Source organism: Protopterus annectens, chromosome 4.part1 (assembly GCF_019279795.1).
Source record: "Protopterus annectens isolate FY-2018-M chromosome 4.part1, PAN1.0, whole genome shotgun sequence".
Lineage (NCBI taxonomy): Eukaryota > Metazoa > Chordata > Ceratodontiformes > Protopteridae > Protopterus > Protopterus annectens.
Genome location: NC_056734.1, coordinates 472,559,100 through 472,574,003, shown reverse-complemented (window position 1 = coordinate 472,574,003; position 14,904 = coordinate 472,559,100). Strand labels below are relative to the sequence as shown.

The 14,904-nt window shown below is 39.3% G+C and overlaps 1 protein-coding gene across 3 annotated transcripts in view; it reads left to right on the top strand.

Annotated features, from left to right (window-relative positions):
* Positions 1–14,904, top strand: part of TNK2 (tyrosine kinase non receptor 2) — a 1,226,346-nt gene that overhangs the window by 872,781 nt on the left and 338,661 nt on the right. For all 3 annotated transcript variants that reach the window (XM_044070286.1, XM_044070284.1, XM_044070285.1), the window contains exon 11: positions 3,323–3,414. In XM_044070286.1, the coding sequence (XP_043926221.1) occupies positions 3,323–3,414 (92 nt within the window). The remainder of the gene's footprint in view (positions 1–3,322; positions 3,415–14,904) is intronic.

Below are 14,904 nucleotides of genomic sequence, written 5' to 3'. Positions count from 1 at the left end.
ATATGCTGGTCTAGTTAGAATCTGAGGTATTTTGAAGTATGTGATATTTTCAAGTCCAATCAGATCACCATCAGTCATTCTCCAGTTGTTAGGAAACAGTGGAGAGTTTCTGAGGAATTCCATATATCCTGGGTTCAAAAAATGCACAGAGTGTGACTATAAGCTTTCACCGGCTGATGGCCACACTCTTTGTGTGGTTTGCTTGGGGGTTGCTTACCTCTAGTCCCCCTGTCCTATTTGCACTGGGTTTAACCCCAGAGCACTTAAGGACAGGTGGACAAACTGATCCTTAGGGGTTTGTTGCCCTCTTCTGCTGGGACCGCGGTCCCTTCTTCCCCTGCGGGAAAAGCAGTGGCTACTGCTGCTTTTTCTTCCTACCCGGCCTCTGGGACTCGCACTCCCACCAAGAGGCCCGGTGAGGGAGATAAGTCTAAAAATGACCGGCCTCACAAGTGATCCCCCGACATACCCATGTTGCAGCATGGCCTTACACGTACTGAGAGTTCCTCTACAAATATCACACATTTACAACTGGTTAAGGATTTTCATTTTAAAATCTTTTGTAAAATTTCAAGCTTTTTTTCAGCATCTTCTGTTACATCTAACCTTCTGAACTATCTCTAATATATGCAAGTCACACACTCACCATACATTTGCTACAAATCTGGAATAGCATTCTTGTTGTGATGTATGGACTGCCCACTCGAACATCTTTTCTGACAAGGCTAAAGTCCTGTCTTTTTCTTAATCTATATGCAGATATTTCTGCTGCCACCTAAGCATACAACATTTCCCAAACTGTTCCTGTTTTAGTATATTAATAAATGTCAACAACTATTAGAGTGCCACCACTGTGCATTTGTGCTTCCTTACTAGATGGAACTGCAATTATCAGTACTTGCTTTGCTTTTTGAAACTGAAAACTGGCTAAACTACTACCAACTGATACTAAACCCCCAAAAAACACAGTTAATGTTATTCCATTCAACCAAGCACAATGGCCCCCTCCTTTTCCATTCTCTCAGCCAGTAACACCCTCTTCACCCCAGTAGCTGAGGCCAAACTCCTAGGCATCGCAATTGATCAGCAACTTAAGTACAACAAACACATATCTCAAAAGTCCACAAGAAGCTAGGATGCCTCTATCGTAGCAAACAGTTCCTAACCCCCCCCCCCCCGTCTAGAACTACTGTAGCCAGGTTTCATCTCCTATCATCATTACTTTATGCCTCTCCAGTTCTAACCAACATTAATAAAATAAAACCAAAGCTACAGTAAAATAGCTAGGTTCGCAGCCAGTGCTAAATCCCACTCCCACCACTACCAATCCCTACTTAAACAACACTGGTTGGAATTTCCAAATTTACTACGCTATCACCAACTCACCATAGCTCAACAAATTCTTTACCACACAGACAAAACCCCTGCCCTAGGTGGCATGTTAAATTTCCACAACTCCAACAGGACATTATGATCCAGTAACAAATCCCTGACTGAAGTCAGTCCATGCAAGAATAGCTCTGGAGAAGTCCTATTCTCCTACAAGGTCACAAAAGCATAGGACAACCTCCCTCCCACCCTCAGGCTACAAAATCGCACAACCATATTTAAAAGCCTCCTTAAATCACACCTTTATTCTAACCCTATTTGCAACTGCAATGACCCCACCTGAATCTTCGCCCCACTGTAGGAAGCCTACCCTCTAAGCTCTGATGCTCACGTTACACTGACACCTGTGTGCATAAAACACTCTGTAAATGTTATAAATATGTACCTACTTGGAAACTCACTCTACACCGACTCCTAAGTGCAATGTGTAGTGTTGTAAATATGTACTTATGCATGCGTACTGTATTACTACTGTAAGGAATGTGATCTCCTCACTGTGCTATGACATTGCTTTGCATTTAACTGTCTTCTGCCTTATATGTTAGCATTCTGCCATTTTGTTACCCAACTTATATTATTGTAATCAACTGTCACTCTTTTTAATAACCTATGTATTTCACATTGTAATTTCTTGGAGCTTTTCTCCCCAGAACTCTGCTGAAAATGGACACCTACAGTCCAGTCGGATTTATCCTGGTAAAATAAATGTTGAATAAATAAATAGCATTGCATTTGGTTTTTGGTGTTTAGGGATAAAGACCGTTATCATGCCGTGTGGATATATTTGAAGGTCATTTTCTAGTTTGTGTTTTCATTGTGGCAGAGGAAATATTAGATCTGTGGACTACCATATTCTCTCGGTTTAGGATAATGAGGAGTTGTGAATGGTTACAAGGCAGTCTTTTAAAAAATGCAGAGAAATGTAGAGGAGGGCAGACTGGAGCCCTGATGTAGTCCCTTTCACTGAGAAGGCTCTGTCAGAAAGGCAACTTTTGAACCATTGCAGATAAGTGGTGCAAATGCCTGTAGCAGAAAGAGCATCTAGAAGTAAGTTGTGGTCACGTTCGTCACAGGCATTGGTTATGTCAAGAAATATTGAACCTGTTAGATTACCTTTGTCCATGCTTTGAAAGATGTCATCATTTAAAGAAGCGATGGCTGTTGTCATGCTTTTTTAATCAGGGAAAAGGAGCAAGTATTGATTGATAGCGGAGTGTAAATAGGTTTGTTCAGTAATTTGCTTAATGTTGGAGGGATGGAAATGGGTCTGTAGTTCTTGGTGAAAGTAGATTTAGAAAGTGTTCCTCTTGGATAAACAAGTGCATGGTTCCAGATTTTTGGTATTGTGTTTGGGGATAAGCAAATGTTAAGAGAATGTTTAAGAGAGCAGGTAGTATGTTAAATGGTTATTTTGATAAAACACAGGTATGAGCCATCTGCACCAGGAAAACTATCACTTTGTAGACAGCCTAGTAGGCTTTCCATTTGCTTTTTTGTCCCCAGTTTAAAACAGAAGAGAGATAAATTGAGATAAATTAAAATACTAACCCCACAGTGTTACAACTGTGGTTAGCATAACAAATCCATACACTGAATTACTTCACAGTAATACAGTTAGTTTTTGAATTAGTAGAATTGTGCTCTGCTATTAAATGTGTTCCAGAAAGAGGTATTCGGTGCCTTTGCATTGCTGCTGTTGTCTTCTTTGAAGTGCTGTTGTTATACTGACATGATTCTGAAAATATGTTGTGCCTTTTAAGTCTACTAAAGACATCTCTTTGTTAACTGAAGTTAATTCTTATTTTTGTGATTGTATGTGGGACAGTATAAGTCTGTGTCTTTTTTTTTACTCTTCTGTTAATGATTATTTTCTGGTTGCTAAGTATTTTTGAGTTTATCTTGTGACATGTCTTATTGCCTTTTCCTCCCACAGGCTGTATCTTGGAAATCCCATGGACCCTCCTGATGTCCTAGGAATGGACCTTAACACTGCTAGACCCACTCAGCTACCAGGAAGAGCAAAAAGTATGCATTTTGTGATTAATTCTTTATTTTGATTTATGCTTGTTAATCAGGTATGTCCAACATGGCAGGCACTGTTTTCAGAGAAGATCCAGAGAAATAAGCTCCAGACAAGATTCAGCAGGCAAAGTAACTGGAGCATAATCTAGTGAATACGCAGGTGCAATTTGGCACTGTTACAAAACTTTTTTCATTGTCTCATAACATAAAAACTGGTTGGATGCTCTGATGTAAAGAAATATACATTCTTTATACATTATTCTCCCCTAATAAATGCCCAGCCTTAAAGAACATCCTTCCTCCATACATCTCTAACAGATCACTGAGATCCGAAAACCAAAACCTAATCTCCATTAGTAAACCGAAACGACCAGCTGGCCAGCTTTTACTCTCCTTCTCACCAAGTAAAAAATGGAACTCTCTGCCTACTTCACTTAGGACTATACCCAACACTGAATCCTTCAAAACTCAACTTTTTCTTCACCTATCCTCCAAATGGAAATGCTCCTGCTTTCACCCCACTTAAATTCCATAGGGACTCCTAACTAAGCACTCCTACTCCTACTCCACTATACTCTCATACTTATTCTAATTTCTCAAAATAACTACAACTAACAGACTTTAAGTGACTGTAAACATATAAATATTGATTCAAAAAAAAAAAAAAAATCTGCCATCAAGTTCTCTGCAACTCTCAAATATATTAACCCTACTTGTTTTTACAAACTATATTGTATATATTTTTATTTTGTAATCTTTATTTGCATTTTGTAACTTATATTGTATTATACTGTTCTTGGAGCATTTATTCTATAACCTATATTGTATTATACTGTTCTTGGAGCTTTTCTCCCCGGGCCTTCACTGAAAATGGGCACTTCTTGGCCCAGTGAACTTCCCCGGTAATCAAACTGAAATAAATGCAGTAAAAACTATGTAGCTCTCTACATTTGAATAAGAGCAGCATGTTACATGTCAGAAACTCTTGGCAGGTTGTCATAGAGACAGGGCATGTATGTGGTTGTACAGAAATATTGCTACACTCTATGTTTATGGTGAGGTAGCACTAGACAGCATGAACGTAGTGTTTCATTAGTGAAGTAAGTAATGTGTACACCTAAAGGAATAATAGTAAGTGAGTAAAGGGTGTGTGTATATAGTGAATGATGGGAATTGTTAGTCTTGGTAAAAGTGAGGAAAGATGAAGAGTTACAGTAAAGTGATAGTAATGCATGTTACTAATGACACAGTGGTACAGCGGGTAGCATTGCTGCCTCACAGCAAGCGGGTCTTCAGTTCAGTTCTTGGTGCGGCCCCTCTAGGAGTCATTTGTGACTCATGAAAGAGCATACCTCTCAACTTGGAAACATCAAAAATCTGGGCAAAGGCCCATGAAAAATAGGTACAAATCTGTATGATGATTAACATAAAATTTACATACCTTATGTAATCCCACCCACTCCAATGGAATTGTGGGATATCAGCTTTTAAACTCAAACTGAAGAACAAACAACCAAAATATGGCCCCAGTCCCCCGGGTGCCATTCCAGTGTTCCCATTACTTTGTTATTTCACCCCATTTACCATAAACACTGTAATGTGCACACTGCTTTACTTCTACAGTGATTATTTGGATGTCATTTGAAACTTTTATTTGTTTTACATTTTATAGCATAAACACAAAAAGACATCTGCTAAACAAACCAATGCAGTCTCACAATGAAAATAGACTTAGCATGAAAACATCTTTGCTCTTGAACTCACATTCATTGAAACAGCACTGAAACCCACATTCAAAGAAAATGCAAAACTCATAAACAATTTCACATTAAAGAGATCTGGAACTAATGAAGTGGTTGCTGCTAGCAAACAACTTTATATTTTATTGTTTTATCTACAAATAAAATGCCTATGGCCCTTGAAGAATAAATTGCCTATGTTACATTTAAAAAAAATGATAAGCTAGTAATATTGCAATAGGGAATGGATGGCAAACTGATAGTAGGTTCATAGTATCAGCAATCCATCTACATACTGTGAGAGTAGAACCCACAGCCTTCTGCATCAAAAGCAGGTATTCTACCTGTTGAGCTACTAACAACACCGACAATCTTAATGTGCATTACTCTGAAGATGCCCTACATTGTTAAGGGAGAAAGCGCTTAGTACTGTTTTGTCTGTTGTTCCTATCCAGTTTCATTAAAGGCATTGTGTGCGGTCTATCCTGGCCCAGTTTATCTTTACTAGTTTATTACAACTTTGTGGTTTTAATGTGCATAGTGTCTGCTTTACTATTACAACGATTATTCAGATTTCATTTAAAACTTTTATTTTACATTTTATATAGCACAAACACCGATAGTCAGATATCTGCTAAACAAAGCAACACAAGTCTCACAGTGAAAACAGACTTGGCATCAAAGCTTCTCTACCCTTGAAACTCACATTCACTGAAACAGCATTGAAACCCACATTCAAAGAAAATGCATCTGACCAGTGGCAGAGAAAGATTACCTTTGGGCTGTTTTCAAATCATAGGCCCTTTGCACACCAAGCATATTTTCTTTGATACACCTTCCTGATTGTATTAAATAATATTATAATCCTTGTATAATACAGCACACTTGTTAAAGCGCATTTTACATTTATTGTTAACATTTTTCCAGTAAACAATGAAACAGAATGCATGAACCAATAATGACAAAACTGCTCAGTTCAGAGCATTTCCATCATAAGAGTCTACTTAAGTTTCTGCAATCCACCAGTATCAGTAAATATGCACAATCTCTGCAGAAGTAAGTCAGCTAAATAATTCCACATTAAACAGCTCTGTAACTAATGGAGATTGCTGCTAGCAAACAGCTTAAGAGTTCACTGTTTCATCTACAAATAAAGTGCCGGTTGCCCTTGAGGGATAAATTGCTAGTTACATTAAAAAAATAAGTTGTTAATATTGCATTAAGGAATGGATGGCAAACCGATAACAGGTTCATAGTTACCAGGTAACGCCACTAATGAGGACATTCTCAGGACTGCAGCATTAATATGGAACAGTGGACATTTAGGGGAGATCTCAGCAAATCAGCATTAGCCATTCCCATGGACTACGGCATTAGCATGAAGCTTCCTCAATGCGGCCACTTCCTGGGCTAAGACCCACATAAGGGTATAAAACTCAGTGGTAGAGTGAGCTCTGAATTGTAAAGTCTAACTGTAATAGCCAAAGAAAACACAAATAAGTGCAATGAACAAACAGAAATGCAACTGCAAACCGCAGTTCATAAAAATAGGTATGTATGTAACACTGTAAAAAAATAAATAAATAAAAGCAATGGTAGCCAAGAATGAATGATATCAGTATTTTAGAAAGAAAACAGAAGAGATACATTTATGAAAATCAAACACTGTACTTTACAGCTGTACACATTAACAGCAAAAGTAAATTTGCTGGTTTGTCATATGACTTCACACCAGTAGATCATGAGTTACCAACATTAGAGAAAAAAAACATGTATTATCCATAATAAGTAAAGACAGAATTAACTGGCATGGGTCTACTTGAGTCATTATAAAATAAAAACTAAACATTTTTCGGGTTGAAACGCATCAAATGCATCAGCAGTTTATGAAGAGTTCAAAAGGCAGTTCCTGAATATTACATTTATTAAATTATGTTGCTGCAGTCAGTGCTTTTAACTTAACAACTGCAATCTACATTACCTTGGAGAATTTGGGAACAAAATAATGCACACAAAACCATTCTTAAAATTCTGCGTATTCTATATATTGCTTCATGCTTCTAGCAGCTATAAATTGGAAAACATATCCTGTATTTTTCAGTTCTCATTTATCAAAGCTCCTATGTTCACTTCCCCCGTTACCTTTATTACTTTTTTCTTTTCTTGCCTTACTTCATTTCAGTTCCCTCTTCTTTTCTGTTACTCCCTGTATTGTAGATTTTATCCTTTGAAGTGTTCTTCAGCTCAGAATAAAGAAATAACGGCCAGCTCAACAGCTCAGAATAAAGAAATAATGGCCAGCTCTGCCTCTAACTCGGCAGATAAATTAAACAAACTCACGGTAGTAGCAGATAAATCAAGTATTTAAACACACACACACACATACACACACACACACACACACACACACACACACACACACACACACACAGCTCATAACTTAAAGAACAGCCACAGTCCATACCTGCTTTAAAAACACAGCTCAGAATAAAGAAATAATGGCCAGCTCTAACTCGGCAGATAAATCGCAACTTCGTGAGCATTTAAAAACAACACAGCCGCAATTCAGCAGATAATTAAAAACACACAGCTCGGAATAAAAAATAATGGGACAGCTCTAACTTGGCAGATAAATCATGAGCATTTAAAAACAACACAGCTCTAATTCAGCAGATAATTAAAAACACATAGATAGCTCAGAATAAAGAAGTAATGGCCAGCTCCAACTTGGCAGATAAATTAAAAAAGCTCACAGTAGCAGCAGATAAATCAAGTATTTAAACACACACACACACACACACACACACACACACACACACACACACACACACACACACACACACACACACACACACACACACACACACACAGCTCATAACTTAAAGAACAGCCACAGTCCATACCTGCTTTAAAAACACAGCTCAGAATAAAGAAATAATGGCCAGCTCTAACTCGGCAGATAAATCGCAACTTCGTGAGCATTTAAAAACAACACAGCCGTAATTCAGCAGATAATTAAAAACACACAGCTCGGAATAAAAAATAATGGGACAGCTCTAACTTGGCAGATAAATCATGAGCATTTAAAAACAACACAGCTCTAATTCAGCAGATAATTAAAAACACATAGATAGCTCAGAATAAAGAAATAATGGCCAGCTCCAACTTGGCAGATAAATTAAACAAGCTCACGGCAGCAGCAGATAAATTGAGCATTTAAAAACACACACATACAGCTCATAACTTAAAGGACAGCCAGCTCAGGAGATAAATTAAACAACCAAAGAGCAAACCGAGCAGCTCAACAGTAGCAGGTAAAAGGGTAATGCCCAGCCAGCGGCCCAATAGTAACAGGTAAAAGGGTAATGCCCAGCCAGCATTTAAAATAATAGCGAGAAGCCAAAGAACAATGAATGTTCTTACCTGGAGATGTGGACGCCGGACTCTGCAAAAGTTATACACGCATTTTCCTGCCATTACTGTTCATATTCCCTGTTCCCTCCAGTCCAACAGGCAGTAGCTTATGTCATCACGCACACCTCTGTAGGCTGGTGATGGGTGGTGACATCAGCTATACATTTAAAGTGGTAAACTTTAAAATAAAGTCCGGGAAATTCGGAAATTAAGGGGGCCACTTGGAAATTCGTGGCACCCCAATATTTTGCCCTCAAAACCAGTAAAAAATGTGGAATTCAGTATGGTTGAGAGGTATGTGAAAGAGGGAGAGAGAGCTCCCTAAAATTTTATACCAAATGAATGCCACTTTCATGAAAATTCCAGCTACCTTCTTTAATAAAATTAAAGTTCGACTAGCAAAATTCATATGGTACCCGAAGAGTACAAGAATTGGTTACAACAAACTAATACTACCAAAAGAAAAAGGTGGTCTAAGCTTTCCAGGCTTCCAACTCTACCATGAAATTATTAATGCTAGCTGCATTATTCAAATAACTAACTATGATCCATTGGGTAATGAATGGTACCCGTTATGGATTAAACTATTTCACCAAAATATTATTTAATCTAAAATTAACCCGAAAGCAATTCCCATCATAAATCAAGAAACCCTTAAGACATTAAAAATTCACCCAGTTTTAATTGTGTGAAATTTTAAAGATAAACTGCTAATATTGTTAAAACTAAAAGGTACAATTACTCTTCTACAACCAATACACAGCAATCCTAATATAAAACTAGCAAACTCTATGTTAAACTTAGATAAATATCCATTAATACAAAATTATATAATACGGGACCTCTACCAATTACAAAACCTATCAATGGAAAACATCAAGAACACTCTTAAAGCAAGTAATAAATGCACTGTGATAATAAAACAAATCTTATACCTGGTTAACAAAATAACTAAGGATATTATTGTAAATGAGCAAGATATCAAAGTAGCACAACAAATTCAAAAGATGCTCTTATAAAAAAAGAAAATGCTCTCAAATATGTATAAATTAATAACTAAAATAAAATTTCAAAATACAATCCTATTTTTAAAGTATTGGGAAGAAAAATGCAGTAACTTGACAGAAAATCATAAGGAATTGGCCAGCAATTGAACACCATTTAAGAAACTAATATACACTCAGATCATGATCTTCAATAATGCATGCCATATACCTGTCCATCTTAACAAATTTAATCCATCTAAGTCATCTTATTGTCCTTTTTGTCCTAATAAAGAAGCTGATATTTTACATATCTTCTGGAGCTGCAAAAAAATGTATAAACTGTGGCGCTCACTGAGATTTCTCTTAGAAAAAACAGGCTGCTCAAAATCCACACTATCATGGGAAACAGCAATGCTACATATTTTCAAGAGCAATACTACTAGCCTCAATAAACACATCACACTAACACTATGTGTCCTATTAAAATTTTACATAGCCAAAAACTTGCTGGACAGATCCAAACTTAATTAGAGAGTACAAGAATATGGCAAAATAAAAACATGCATTAGCTAAGAAGCTGTATACCAAAAGTCAAAAGAACCAGGCATATTATCAGAACTACTGTAAAGCTTTAATTGATGAAGGGCAAAGTATGCAAATACATAAAGGTATTAAACACTCTCTTTAGTTAAAAGTAACAACATCAACTAAGGTGACATTTTTGTAAATATGTATATAATGTATAGTAGTTTAGATTATTTGTGCATCATTAGGTTGGTGTTATGCTTCAAGATATACTCTTATTGTATTAACATAATGTATAGGTCAATTGCTTTACTATAGTCATGCCTCATGACTGAATCATAACACAATCATAACTTCATGGTAATCCTTTGTTGTCAACTTCAGCTAATTTGAAATTGTTTTTTTTTTTCTTATCACAGTGTGTGAACACCTAGCTTAATAACTTGCTAGTGGTATGCAAATTGTAACACCAACAACTTCTATTGTACTGTATATCATTTTTGATTTCAAATTATGAAAAAAAATTTAATAAAAAGATATTTGAGAAAAGAAGAGGGAAAGGGAAAATTCATATTAGAGGTGTGTAGTAATGAATGGTACTGTTAGCTTAATAAACACTAAGGTAAGTTAGAGGTGGAGGAAGTTGCCAATGGGTAGACAGGAAGAAGAGGACTGCCTGAATGTCAAAAAGGGAGCCGGTGTGACTGGTAGTGGGGAAAGTAGATAGGGAAATGCAGAGAAGGACCCAATCAAGTAAAAGGTAAGAAGGACAAAGATATGGATAAAGCAAACAGAAAACAGTGTTGGAGGAGTAAGAATGACAAGAATTTGAGTGGAACTAATAAGAAATTATAGGTGTGAGAGGTGCTTTCTTCTTACAGAAATTAACATGTGAATAGTATAGGTAGAATAAGTAAACACTATTATCTAAGAGATAACATAAAAGTGTATGGCAAAAACAAAAGTAATTAACAGACACTTCCAGATGTTCTTCGTGTTTCACTGTTGCAGTCCTCACATATGGGTTATCTCCGGCTCCTGGTAGCCCTCAGTCAGCCCGAATACCAGAGTCCTCGGTATAGGACGTTGGCTGCCACCGGTTTTAAAACTGATGTCAGAACGTCCGGTATAAAGGGAGGCAGCCAACGCCATTTCCTCAGTCTTTCTTGCTGTGGAGCCCAAAGCAGATGCAATTCGCACTAGTGCCGGTCAGCTGTTTACCATCGTTTTGCTTTCCGACTACCAAATTGAAGACGCTGTCAGATAAATACCCCGTTGGGGATCCTCTTTTCTTGCTTTAACGAATGTCAGATAAAGTTAATAACTGTCTTGCCTGTGGAAAATAGATTCCGCACTGTGATTTCCATTCCTATTGTATAATTTGTTTGGGCCTTGAGCACGACATCTCTAAGTGCGATCTCTGTGCTTCCTTTAACCCGTGTACCATATGCCATAGAGCTAAGATTTTGTATAAGCATTTTGGAGTCTGGCCTAAGTTCGTCGGTATGGCATCTTCTGGTCTCCCGACTTCGGATATACATAGGAAACGCAAAGACAAGAACCGCAACAGGCCTAGGGTTAAATCTGCTGACGACACACTGGTGAAATTGGTCATCAGCACAGCGGTAATCAGTGAGGTGCTTTCGCAGCCCCTGTAGTCTGCAGATTTTCAGCCGCAAGCCTCTGTCGAGACCTTTACAGAGTCCTCCATGCCGCAGGCTGCTATTTCGTCTTCAGACCTTCCGCCTATCACCGCCTCAGATGGGTCCGGAGCTGCTTTGCAGGCACTAGCTTCTGACACCTCTTCTTTTCGACATGAGACCAGAACCAGACCGACTACCTTAGCTCAGACTTCTGCAGTTGCTAGGCCTCCCGAGTCCCTCCGGATTGCTAGTAAACCTTCCAGCTGCAAACCTACTCACAAACAGGCATTGGCCTCCCCTCCTGTGCCTCAGCCCCAATTGGTAAAGATGGCTGGTGATCTTCTTTCCCTGATTAGGGACTCTCATCCCTGCCTCTTCAAAGAGGACTAGGGAATTATCTCCTGATGTTTTGTCTGTCTCAGATTCTGAGATTTCCAGTATGTCTGCTGGTGAAGAAGGAAATTCTCAACTTTTTTCTGCATTTGAGGATTCTGATGCTGAGGACTCCCTTCTGCCTCCCCTCCAGAAAATGTTTCCTTTGGGGATACTTTGAATACTCTTAGGGAGCACTTTAAATGGGAATGTCAGGATTTTCCTCAGTCTAAGAAAAGAATCAGGGAATTGTTGGATTTGCCACAGCATGAGCCTCTGACTATACCTCCAGTTTTGGAAGTTGTGGATGATGTTTTCATGGAAAATTCTTTAACTCCTAATTCTGTTCCTCCTGCCCCCAGAAAACCGGATAGGTATTAAAGGGTTCCTGAATCTCATCAATTCCTTTTTAAAAACCCTACTGCTGATCCAGAAATTATTTCTCAAGGCCCCAAGGGTGTTAAGGCTACTATTGCTAAAAACCCAGTGCCTTCTGATAAGGAGTCTAGGGCCTTGGACAGGTGGGGTAAAAAAAGTTTATACCTCTGCAACTCTCGCCGTTAGATCCGTGAATTGTCTTTTGCACATGCTTAAGTATCAGCAGCATACTTTGGAGGCTATTAAGGCTAAACTTGGAGATTTTCCTTCCATGACGGAGAACAAAGATTTACAAGACTTACTGAATTCTGCCACTTTAGTTAATAAGCATTCACTTCATTGTGGTTTTGACACTTTGGAGGCTTCCTGCAGAGCAGCAGCCACTGGTTCCGTAATTAGAAGACATATTTGGCTCAGGGAGCAGCATATTTCTGAACCTGTTAAATCTAAATTGCTGGATGTTCCTTTGCACAAGAACAATCTTTTTGTTAATAAGGCTGAGGAGGTGCTGAAGAAGTTGGAGGATAAGGCAAAATCTATGCAAGCTGTAAAAGATTTCCTTCAGGTTCAGCCTCCTCGGTTTAGTAGGCATTATCCTTCCAAGAATTGGTCTTTCCCTGAGCCTGGCAAGCAGGGTCGCTTTAGGCCTAGGGGTTTCAGATCTTCTAGAGAGCAGGCTTCTGCCCCTCAAAGGGCTAAACGATGGCATTCTTCTTCTGCTAAATTGGGGACTTCTAAATCAGCTTCCCACAGCGAACATTTTCAATTACTCCGGCCTTCTTGTGCCTACCTCTGCGGGCCCTGGATTTGCTTTGGGGGGAAGGTTAGCCAGGTTCACAGAGGCATGGTCTACCATCAAAGATGACAAATGGGTGCTCATTATAGTAAACCAAGGTGACAAGATTTATTTTCACACCTTCTCTGTTTTGCAAGGGTACCCAGACATACCCAGAACTCTCAGGGCAGAAGTAGAAACTCAAATTTCTTCTCTACTGAGTATGGGGGCTATAGAGCCAGTTTCTGCAAATCAGGCAGGCCTAGGTTTTTATTCAAGACTTTTTCTGGTACCCAAGAAAGGGGGCACCTGGCGCTGTATTCTGGATCTGTCTATTCTAAACACTTTTCTGGTGATTCCCAAATTTAAGATGCTCACCCTTCAACAGTTACTGCCAATGCTGGGCAAGGATTTATGACTGGTAACTTTGGATCTCAAGGAGGCTTATCTGCAAATCCCAATAAGGGAAAGTTGCAGGCAGTTCCTTCGCTTCAGGGCTGGGGAGCAACACTTTCAATTATCTGCATTGCCCTTTGGCTTATCTATGCTCCCAGCGATTTTACAAAGTGCCTGGCTTCAGCCACTGCTTTTTGCAGGCAGAGAAACATTCAAATTTATCCTTACCTTGATCACTGTCTCATTCAAGCAAACTCCCCAGAACAACTAGAAAAGGATTTGGATTTCGTGAAGAACATTCTCAGCTCTTTGGGTTACACACTCAGTGAAAAGAAGTCAAAGTCGGTTCCTACAAGGGAGATTGTTTTCCTGGGAGTGAGTCTGAATACAGCTACCCAGATGGTATTCCTCCCTCAACAGAAATAAGAAGATCTTTTGGCTTACTTCATGAACTTGGCAAGCATGACCCAGCTCTCTGCAAGGCAATTCCTGCAAGCACTGGGGTTCATGGCTTCATATATTTTGATGATCCCATATGCAAGGCTGCATATGAGAAAACTTCAATGGTACCTCAAGAATCTTTGGTGTTAACACACACAGGACTTAGACTTGATTCTTCCCCTAATTCCCTGTCTACACATGGAGTTCCTCTGGTGGGCATCAGCCTGTTCTCAGAACAGGTGTCTGCCTTTCCACCCACCACCTGCCAGCCAGACTCTCACCACAGATGCCTCAGATGTTGCATGGGGGGGCTCATCTGGAAGGCAGGGGTATACAGGGGGCTTGGAGCACCCAGCAGATTCATCTGCACATAAACTTAAAAGAATTGATGGCATTTCAGCAGGCCTTGCTGGCTTTCAAGGACCTACTGTACCCTGAGACTGTGCTGAGCAGGACAGACAATACCACAGTCATGTGGTACATCAACAAGCAAGGGGGGACTCGCTCTTACCCCTTCTGCAGACAAAGCATTAGACTATGGTCCATAGCAGCATCCATGGGCTTACATCTAATAGCCCAGTGTCTTCCAGGGAGGCTGAACTCTTTGGCGGATCATTTGAGCAGACATGTTCTGCATCCTCACGAGTGGCAACTGAACAAGGACATTTTCATCACATCATTCATCATTGCGGCACCCCACAAGTGGATCTTTTCTCCTCTCACACCAGTCATCTACTTCCAACCTTCTGCACTAGGGAGTTTCACAACAAAGCTTGAAGGGTGGATGCATTGTCCTTCCCATGGACACATCTCTCAGGTTATGC